This window comes from Typha angustifolia, chromosome 14, assembly GCF_048772165.1.
Source record: "Typha angustifolia cultivar Huaian chromosome 14, ASM4877216v1, whole genome shotgun sequence".
In the NCBI taxonomy this organism is placed as follows: domain Eukaryota; kingdom Viridiplantae; phylum Streptophyta; class Magnoliopsida; order Poales; family Typhaceae; genus Typha; species Typha angustifolia.
The window spans coordinates 3,077,308-3,087,735 of record NC_133252.1 but is presented as its reverse complement, the minus strand read 5'-3'; the positions used below and the strand labels follow the sequence as shown (position 1 = coordinate 3,087,735).

General features: G+C 39.6%; 2 protein-coding genes across 2 annotated transcripts; both read right to left on the bottom strand.

The window, feature by feature from the left end:
- Positions 1 to 482: 482 nt before the first annotated feature.
- On the bottom strand, positions 483 to 4,828 carry LOC140776355 (protein ACTIVITY OF BC1 COMPLEX KINASE 3, chloroplastic). The gene is made up of 7 exons (XM_073120023.1): positions 4,383 to 4,828; positions 4,085 to 4,312; positions 2,720 to 3,055; positions 1,773 to 2,328; positions 1,437 to 1,623; positions 965 to 1,331; positions 483 to 800 (listed from the first exon to the last, which is right to left on the bottom strand). The coding sequence occupies exons 1-7, from the start codon at positions 4,761 to 4,763 to the stop codon at positions 675 to 677; spliced, it is 2,181 nt and encodes a 726-aa protein (XP_072976124.1). The 5' UTR covers positions 4,764 to 4,828; the 3' UTR covers positions 483 to 674.
- An 864-nt stretch (positions 4,829 to 5,692) lies between these two features.
- On the bottom strand, positions 5,693 to 10,068 carry LOC140775360 (transcription factor RF2b-like). Its single transcript, XM_073118606.1, has 4 exons — positions 9,390 to 10,068; positions 7,094 to 7,226; positions 6,584 to 6,668; positions 5,693 to 6,376 (listed from the first exon to the last, which is right to left on the bottom strand). The coding sequence occupies exons 1-4, from the start codon at positions 9,995 to 9,997 to the stop codon at positions 6,018 to 6,020; spliced, it is 1,185 nt and encodes a 394-aa protein (XP_072974707.1). The 5' UTR covers positions 9,998 to 10,068; the 3' UTR covers positions 5,693 to 6,017.
- Positions 10,069 to 10,428: the final 360 nt, after the last annotated feature.

Sequence of the window (10,428 nt, the reverse complement as noted above, 5' to 3'; positions counted from 1 at the left end):
GGTTATTAATGGCATAGAATGGGAGACGGTTCATTCAAGAGGGCTTATTAGGCTATTAGCTCGCTCCCCGAGTTGACCACAACGTTAGTAGGTTTCGATTTATCCTAAACATGGGATGGAAAAGATCAGCTAGTTAGTTTGTCTATGAAACCTCGATTTTTTTCCTTCAATTTTTTCCTCTTTTTTATTTATTTTTGCACAGTAAGACATTTTTTATTTACTAGAGAAATATATAATAAGTTAATAAGTTTTCAGCCTTTCGGATGAATCGATTGAATCTCAAAGTCAAGCATGTTTAGATATGTAAATAGGTTGCACAATTTTAAACTATTTTGAGGAATAGGTGGAACATTCTCAAAACTTCATCTTTTATCTGCAGCATTCATGTATTTTACCTTGGAACCTGAAAAGTTACTGCCAGACTCCAGAGTCACAGTTACATAAGAAACCTAATTCTTCTATTGCTTAGATGTGCTGATGAATGATGAAACACTAATCTTAAGATTCAATTGAACATTATTGACAAGTTTAGCCATGGATTCCTAGCTAGTCTGTGACAGGAGACAATAACCAGAGAGTTCCCACTTACCATGGATGAATAAATAACTGGATCTCATTTTCTATTGAGATATTCTGTAAATTTACATGTATTACATGTTGAAATAGCAGCTCATCTATTCTGGAGCTGCCAAAGGGGGAGGAGACCTGAGAATTTGTTGTAGCCAACGAGCTGCAAATCGTTGCGTAATCCCTCCAGCAACACGCCCACCGAGGCTGCGGGCTTCAGGTTCTTGAAGAACCTGGAGATAGAATGCTTGCTGGTTAAAATGTAATAGGCATGTAGAAACTAATTTGTATCATATGGAACAACAAATATTGAAGCATAGTAAACTTGACCACTGTATAATACTGCTGCTCAGTAATTAATGGAATAAGACAAAAAGAAGCAATGTAGATATGATACCTGCAAAATTGGTTGCAAAAGACTAGGATCAAAATTATCTGAAGATCTCAAGAGATTCCAAATCCTGAAAACTCGATCTCGAAGCTCAAGCATTTGTTCTTGTTCACCATCACGCAGCTTAAAAGGTCCAGCTGCACTGCCATTAGAGATAAAAGGCTTCACAAAGTCGGGAACTGAATTATAAGTATCAATCAATGTGCCAAAAGTGATAGCTTCAGAGACACAAATAGCTTCTTTCACAACTAGTGCTCGAAGCTCTTCACCACCAGGACCCAACAGTAGCTTCAAAACAGGTTGTAAAGCTTCTTTGGTGGTAAAATCTCTATCCTTGCGCCCTTGAACAAGAAGATTCTCAAGCCTGTTCCACCTGTAAGTCAAGCAGAGGAGGCATTTATTGTAACCCCGGACAGATCCAAACTTTTAGTTGCGTCAAACTTACTATTATAGAGACCAAACTAATACATGCACTTGCCTGAATCTGCCATCTTTGAATAACAACTCTATAAGGGCATCCCTGAGATATGGATTAGGATCAGTGAGAAGCCTTTTAGCAAAATACGGATATGAGGCAGCAAGCACCTTGAATTTTGGATCAGCATAAAGGGCTAGACCCTCCAGCACAGTGAGTGATCTCAAAATCAATGCATAGTATGCTGGAACTGTGAGCAGAAAAGAGCAAATCATATTAATAATCCAGTGAGGTTTTTCATAAAGTTATAGAAAGCAAATCTGCAGAAACAATTTGATACTAGTATAGTAAGTAAAGTGGAAAAAAACTATGGTTGCAGTATATACTGCAGTAACTCACCATTAAATGGATATTCGTAAAGAACATTCCCTAAACCATCAACTATGGTTTTGAAGTTTAACTCGCTTACTGAAGAATTTAATGCATCATCAAAGAAGTTCTTAAGAGCAGGCACAATAGGAGAAACATCTACTTCAGGTGACAAAAAATCCAAGGCATAATAATCACGAGCCATAGCTTCATAATCTCGATTAACCATGTGAACGACATGACCTATAATAGCTACTCTTGCGTCTTCCGGGGTCTCACTCATCATACCAAAATCAAGAAAAGCAAGCCTCCCATCAGGTGTAGCAAGTAGATTTCCAGGATGAGGGTCAGCATGAAAGTAACCATACTCCAGAAGCTGCCTCAAGCTACACTGAATTCCAATGTTCACCAAATCCAACAGCTTAAGACCTTGCTTCTCGATAGCTTCTTGTTGATTCAGTTTGACACCATCAACCCAATCCATTGTCAGTACCTTGGCACTTGTGTAATCCCAAAAGATATCAGGGACTAATACATCTTCCTTGTCAGCGTATAATTTCTTGAACCTGCGAGCATTCTGGCCTTCCTGCAAACAGTGTACAAAAGATAATGTAAGATATACTTTAATTGGTCAAGCAAAAGAGAGCTACACAAAAGATGGATATTTCCGTACAAGTCCAAATGTATGTATGTATATGTATTCACACACGACGGGACAAGAGTATCAAGTTTTGTGTACTTTTCTCATGTTCAACAGATAAAGCCCTTGCATCTGTACTCCATGTTTTAGTACTCAAAAGTAGATCGACGGCAAAAATGCATCAACTAGATCATTGCAGTGTGAGATGGAATATGTAACATGTTCACTCTCAGCATATTTTACATCTACAGATATTATGCAATTATTTAACTGCTACTTCTGTAAGAAATTATAAAGGCAGATGTGTGGATTTGGATAAATCCAATATGGGATGTACCTGAACATAATTGAGTTCCTGGTAGACCCTCCTCGCAAACTCATCAATTAGAGAAACAACATCACTAGAGATGAAGTCAACATATTTATTTATGAGGAAACCCAGACCTCTCAATAGATAAAAGTCGAGGCCAATAGCCTCTTCAATACCAGGCCGTTGAACCTTAACAGCAACAAGCTGCCCAGAATACTTTAGGCGGGCTTTGTATACTTGTCCCAAACTGGCTGCTGCAATTGGTGATGGTGTTATTGATGAGTAAATTGAATCAACAGATAACCCCAGCTCCCTCTCAATGCATGAAAATGCTTCTGCATCAGGAAATGTTGGAAGAGCATCCTGAAGAACACATCAGGGGTTAGCTGTCAACCTTTCACAATCACCTCAAGTTTATTTAAAGTCAAGAAATAAAAAACTGTCTCAGTACTGGGATCATTTCATAAGTAGACGATGAAGATAAAAAGATTATTGCTGAAGGATTAAGCTATCTTCACAAAGACAATCCCGATTAACATGCAGCTAAAGAAACGTTAATTTGAATGCAGCTATGTATGAGCACTAGAACAGGTTGCATAAAATAGCAAATCAAGTAATCAACATAAAGTCATAAACAAAACAATATCACATGATTAATTACCAATTGCTAATAATGCCGTTTATGTAAATGTTTACCTGTATCAGCACTTAACCAGATTGCAAAAAGTAGCAAAGCAGTGCAAAACCATTACTGCAACAATCAAGTACTAAAATGCAACTTTACAACATAATGACAAATAACTGCAAAAGGAACTGGAAACCATGCAACATAGTATTTAGAAATTTTATACTAATAGAGAAAAAAGGAACATGTACAGCCTATTGTATGGCAATTCCATTATTCACCATAATCATCATCAAAGTGAAAATTTGATAAATAATTGGGTTAATCTGCTAGCCTTATGAAACAACACAAATAACATATCAAATGGTCCACGGGCAGTGGCTTTCTGCATATATTTTATTTATTTTGCCTCACTACCAAGTTTCACATTGCAGTTTTTACCAACCTCTTTTCTTAAGTCCTGGAGAAGACTAAGGAATTATGATAATTCACCGCCATAAAGTTCCTAATACTGCACCATTTTTCATGTGAAAGAATCTACCCATATCCCAGTAAATTATAAATCTTTATATTCATAAATTGTTCAATACGGTAATTGAGTACAGATTTCAATATCAAAGTTCAGAACTTTTAGCCAGATGAAGTGAAATTAAGGGCATAAATTGGAGCAAATCTTACGGATACAAGTTCATGACGACTCTCCGATTCATTCAATAATAAAAAAGGAGCATTATCTCTTATATTATTTCTTATCCACTAAACTATACCTGCAACTCGGCGAGCTCGTCCAAGTACTCAGGCGGGCAAATATCCGGCCTCGTGCTCAACCCCTGCCCAATCTTCACAAACGTTGGTCCCAATCTCGTAAAAATCCCCCTCAGTTCCACCGCCCTTTTCCTCTTATTCCGATCAAATTCCCCTCTTTTCTCATCCAGGTACACATTGAGCGCAAACGCCCCCAACGCCGTCAAAATCTCCACCGTCCTCGACGCCACCTAATCCCACATCAAAACCTCCACTAGTTCAAACCCTAAAAAAGAAATCTTCAGAACATTTCGTTACTACCTTAATTGGGCGAGATCCATAACGTTGGGAGAGGAGCTGCGGACTGTAGACGGAGGCATTGGCAGCACGTGCCATGGCACGTGCCTCGGCTTGCATGTCCTCTGCGCGGCCTTTGGAGGCGACTGGGGAGAGAGACGCGGGCGAGCTCTCGACCAACTGAATCGAGTACTGTCCTCCGCCAGCGCCGGCGGAGGAATCGCCGGAGCGGCTAGGCGATGGGACTGGTCGGGCCTCGACGATGGCGGCGCGGGGACGGATAGCTCGCCGCCGGGAGGCCGAGGCGGTGAGACGAGGAGCGAGGAAGGAGCTGGTAACGGTGGCCATCGGGTTAGGTTCCCGGGCGGAATAGCGGACCGCGGTGGGAGGAGACGAGAGGAGCATTTAATTCCGTAGGCACCAATACTAGAGGCACGCGAAAGTCATGAGAAATTTGCAGTTCTTCCCCTTCAAAAATATCTATTTATGCTTTTTACGACACCGTAAAATAATCTCACGCAAATCGCAAGCATTTTAGAGGGCGTATATATAAATAACGAACTTTAAGGTGGTACGAGCGAAAATAAAAAAGCTTTTCTCTTTCTTTCTTTCACGCCACAGAGAGGACGGTAATCGAGTGGAGGCGGGTGGGGAAGCGTGCGTGACTGCATGTGCTGGTGATTTCGACACGTGAAATGCACGTGAGATGCGATTGCCAAGCAGTTAAACCAATGGAGGGAGGCGTTCGCGATTGCGCGGTCGGAGCGGTCTCATGTGAGGTGTGTTTGCTGCCAAGTGCCAGCACGAAATGCATGGGAGGGAGGGAGGAAATTTGTATGGAGATTGGAGTTTTTAATTTTAACTACCCTTAAATTATGCGTTTCGTACACTTAAATTTAAATAAAAATCTAGGTGAAATCATCTACATCAGGCAACAACTTGTAAATATAAATTAATTTTTTTATTGAGAGGAAAATTAGTGGCAGACTTACAGTAGTCAAAAACTCTTCCCTCGTGTGTGTGTGTGTGTGTATATATATATTGTCTAGGGCTAAGATCTTTCCTGTGTACAGGGAGATAGAATTGTATAAAGTTTGTGTCCCGGATTTTGGATCAAAGGTTACAGAAAAATTTATTAGGAGGACCAAAGCATCGGATAATTCCCTAACTCCTTTCGGACTATCTGATTTCCACCTTGCAATTATCGTACTTGTTGGATGCTTATCAAGGAAAATAAAACTAGTGAAAGAGACTGAAACAGAGAACCGTAGTTTAATTTAACAAGTAAATCCGTGATAAATAAGTTTAAACAGCACGAGAATATTATCCAAAGGATGTGATAGATAAGGTTATACAACAAAAGAATACATTGTTGTTCCAGGAAACAATTCTCAGACCACCTAATTCCCAACGTCACAACACTCAGAAAGAACTCAAACAAGCACCAAACTCTTCAACATTCTGCAATTATACAGCAAGAAATTCTGGGGTCTTGTCTACAAAGGGAAGAAAAAATTAGTCCTGGGATTACAAACAAACAACATCCTCTAAATAGAATGAATTGAATAAAAAATAAGCACACAAAGCGAAAGCAGCGCAATGGTGTCAGGCTATAGACAAATAAATGCAATGTAAGCGTTGCTTGTTGGGTAGGCCTGGTTAGAAGGTGCTGCTGCTTTCACTTGCAGAGATTGAGGAGCTCTCTGATTTCACCACTATAGAACCCTTACTGATGTCTAAGCCTTGTAGTCCTCGAAAGGGCTCTTGCTGCATCATATCTGGAAGGGCATTTGGGTGGGGGAGTAACTGGTGATTTGGAATATTAGGCTGCGACTGGTGAAATTGGTGTTGCAGCTGCATGCCTTGGTGTTGTACTTGCTGTTGCTGGGTGTGTGTGAAAAAGGACTGATTAAAGGGGACATGTTGCAGTCCCATGTTGTATGTGTCACCTAGATTTGTCATTTCACCAGTAGCAATCTTCAGCCTCTCAACTTCCTGCTTTAGTGCCTCATTTAGTGCTGCAAGTACATACAATTATTAGGCACAATTTACATCATCTCGTAGAGCAAGCCCAATTATAGATGCTTCAATTGAAATATGTTTCTGAGAATAAAAGAGCTACTCCGCCTATATGGGAATCAAATCAATCAAAACATGAAAAGGAGAATGAGCTCCAACACAAGAAAACCCTCAAGTTACAATAAGCTTGAACCAAAGATTCTTACCATCACGCAGTTGGGCTTGCTGTTCCATAGCTTGTAACCGTAGCTTAAGCTCTGAATTTTCTGAAGAAAGTCCAGTAGTGTCTCTCTGCAAAGGAAGCAACAGCTAAGAAGATGCTTGGCCATATTTGCACAAGTTCAAGAATTCAATAGAGCTTAAACAGGTATCATTTGGGTGACTTACATCCCAGTTAGACTGTTATTTGCATCAGTTACGAAATGCTTAGTATATATAACTAAATACAAGGGTTAAATAGCAAAGCCTCCAAGTTGTCGATAACAACAATTGCACTTATCATGTTATTTATGGTAAATACTGTAGGTATCTAAAGTAATATGTTAAGCAGTTACAACTAGAAAGCTTTGATATAAACTAATCAAATAAGTGTTTGAAACATGGGAATATATTTAAGGAGATTCTGGACAAAGACTATTTAATGTTGTTTCTGGGAGTGTAAGATTGCTAATTCAGTGACATTAGTTAGAGACCTATCCAAGACTGACAGATCTTACCTGAAATAGTGTGAGTTGTGCAGAAAGAGTTGTAGCTTCAGTCTGAAGGGTTTGAACTTTCCGCTCTAGTTCTGATATATAACGAGCCTTTCTTTCTTTTGAACGAGCTGCAGATTGTCGATTGGCCAATATTCTGCATATCTTTGAGTGAGTGAATCAAAATATCGAAACAATAATAATATAACCATCAATGCCAAGCTAGCAAAATGAAATATATATCCATCCAAGATCAGGCAGAGTATTAGATATACTATATGGTGCAGGAGATGAGAATGAACAAGACCCTGAAAGTGATATCAAATAAAAGCTTAACGTCTTCAAAGTAATGCAGAAAATATTATTTTTTCTCTACCCATAAATGATTCATTTAGTATTTTCCCACTTAAGAATGGGTGGGCCAAGGTTTTTAACAGTAGAAGATGTCCCCAGGCAGCATAAATCAGTAAATCACAAAAGCTTTGGAGTTTAATTGATCAAACTGTGACTTAAGTGTAAAACATGATGGAAAAGAAAAGTTGAAAGTTTAACACATCATATAAACAATAGTAAGGATAGGCAATCACCCACGCGGCTAGGAAATTGCTCCAGGTGAATCAGCAAGAGCATTTATTGCTTAGTTATGCAAACTCTGTATTTCGCTCCTCTTGATGTTGATGGATTATAATTTTGTTATGAAAGATCATATAGCCTAGTTTACACATGGTAATTCAACAACCTTGTTTTATCACAACATAAGAAAAGTTGAGATTTATCTTCGGAAATAAATGATCCAATTGCAGAATGTTCATCAAGAAGAAGAAAAAAAGGTACTAAAGCACTAGAAGAAAGAGAGAGTAGGCTTGCACAAATTTTTTCATAAGCACCTTTGCTCATTAAATACTACACAAATGTTGCTCAAGTTTGTCATTTTTTTAATTCTTCATGTAGAAATGCCTAAAAAATATTTTGAAGCTCTTAAATATAAGCCAGACTCTAAATTACATGTCTGAACATGACATGAAATGTCTAGGGGTATGGCACTATGTTTCTCCACTGGGCATAGAAAGATGTCTATAGGACTTGGAATCATTTGAAACTAGGATGTGCACTCATACCATTAAATGCTCCTAGAAAGTCTTATCAACTTTTGATAGATCAAGATCACTTATAGCAACTAAAGACCACTGGCCAAGGTATGTTAGACTAATAATCCCCCATATAGAAAGGTCTTCATACAGGATCTACGACCCACCAATGCATACATCGGCTCAGGAATATTATAATTGAACTATCTACCTTATAAAAGCTAATGGTATTTGCAACATCATTGAGAATACCGCAAAATTATGTAATAATCAGCTACTTCGAATATAACAGCTGTATAAAATTTAGACCCTAGAGCTCCACCAATTATGCATTAGTAGTTGATATAGAGACACGCTAAGAAATAGAAAGTATATACTACATAAGGCTACTACTCAGCTTTCAATTATAACAATAAGAGCTTTACTAGATTCCTGACTGGACGCAGATTAAGACAAGTTTCTTGATTATTCACCTCTCATTCAAGTATCTACAAGCTTAATATAGCTTAAGAAGAAAAAAAAAATAGTCATAGCGTGAATAAATTAGATTGGACAGTATTCTGTTCAATCTTGTCGAACCATAACAATTTGCCTTCATGTTGAGAAAATTTTAATACACGCATTTCCTAGAATGCGTACATCATATCGTGAGTGCAACAGTAAAGTAGTAGCTCTAATAATATGTATGAAGCAAGTCATGGTTTTTGCAGCAAGGGTGATGAACTCCCAAACCTGACCAATTAGTGAGACCCTAATGATTGGCAGATGTAAAGCGAGGAAACATCTAGGAAATATCTACTCCATATGTTTTCAATTGTCTGAAACCCTTGCATCAGAAAACAACTAAATTTGTAATCGAGGAGCATGCCAATGTGCCGATCAAATTGACTAAATATTTCCTACCCATGAATTCCACTATCTATGAGGACCCTTCATAGGCACTACAATTGTTTGTTTTCATCAACATACGGTAGTTTGACGGTGCTTATAGCTCCATAATTTCCACCAAAATTCAAAGATAATAGACAAACAAAACGATTGTCTGAGTGAAGTACCTATTCAACCTCTAAATAAAAATATAATTCTAGAATCAAAAACATTAGCAGCTACTTTTCCTTCTCTGTGTAGATAACCCCCTTTCTAAGAAACGAAATATATATATATATATATATATTTAACACAGGCTTCTAAACGCAACGGGAGAAACAGAGATTTTGGTAAGAATGCGTCACCTTTTTGCTCGTTTCGGATCAATCGCAGCGAGCTCCGCGAGCTGCTCCGCCGTCATCGCCTTCTTCGCCTCCATCACCTCTCCAAACACTCCTTCTCCCCTCGCGCTCACCGACGATATCATCAAAGACCCATCAACCGAGCTACTATGCCGATGCTTAGGCCTCGGTGCCGGTGGTCCGGCGGCATTACCAATTTCCCGATCTTGCCCTCCTCCAGAGCTCTCCGCCGTCCGATCCCTGCAAACTCCACCCTCCGATCCCGATCCGCTCCCCTCTAGCTTCGCCCCAATCTTCTCAATGTCCATAAAGGTGCAGAAGAGGTCGTCTTCCGATCCAATCTCCTCGAAGCTCCCCGTCGACATGGGATCCCCGGAGCTCAGGTCGAGATCCTCCGAGATCCGGAACGCCACCTCAGATCTGGCCCTCCTGTGGTGACTCCCACGCAATGTCGCGCAATGCGAGGGGTTAGGGGTCTGGAACAGCGCCGGAGCTCCGGCCGCCGTCGCCGGAGGGGCATTGGGAGGGAAGGGGAAAGAGAGGGTAGCATTAGGGTCAGGGTTGGGTTTTCGATTTGGAGGCTGCGGTAGATCTGAGGGTTTGGGTTGCATCGCAAGGCTTCGCCTTCGTCTTCTTCTTTAGCTCTCATCAGAGAAGGAGGGGGAGGAAAACGTTTTAACAAAGCGAGATAGAGAGCCGGGATAGAAACCATGTGAGTCGCTACAGGTGAAAACATTTGTGGCGAATGTTACACAAATTATTATTATTATTATTATTTATTATTATTATTATTAATGTATCTCGTGTTTATGGGACAAAAGAGTCATTTTGTGGATTTATTTTTGGACGTGACGTATGCGGAAGTGCTTATTGGATAAGAGTATATTCTTGTCCTTAGAAAAGCCACGTCAGAATTGGGTTGGACGCCGAAAAAAAGTATTTGGATCCGATATCTTTAAATATCCAATACTGGTTACTGGATGTCAATAATGGGGTCTAGATTCTCTAGAACCCCTTATGTCAGATTCGAACATAGATCAAG

Excerpts from the sequence above, each read along its gene's own strand:
- LOC140776355 (XM_073120023.1), bottom strand. The coding sequence starts at position 4,763 with ATGCTCCTCTCGTCTCCTCCCACCGCGGTCCGCTATTCCGCCCGGGAA. Across the intron at positions 4,313-4,382 it reads ATGGATCTCGCCCAATTAAG|GTGGCGTCGAGGACGGTGGA; the intron begins GTAGTAACGAAA and ends ATGTGGGATTAG. Across the intron at positions 1,624-1,772 it reads TTACGAATATCCATTTAATG|TTCCAGCATACTATGCATTG; the intron begins GTGAGTTACTGC and ends TTCTGCTCACAG.
- LOC140775360 (XM_073118606.1), bottom strand. The coding sequence starts at position 9,997 with ATGCAACCCAAACCCTCAGATCTACCGCAGCCTCCAAATCGAAAACCC. Across the intron at positions 6,669-7,093 it reads CACAACTCACACTATTTCAG|AGAGACACTACTGGACTTTC; the intron begins GTAAGATCTGTC and ends CTTCCTTTGCAG. Across the intron at positions 6,377-6,583 it reads GCAAGCCCAACTGCGTGATG|CACTAAATGAGGCACTAAAG; the intron begins GTAAGAATCTTT and ends ATGTACTTGCAG.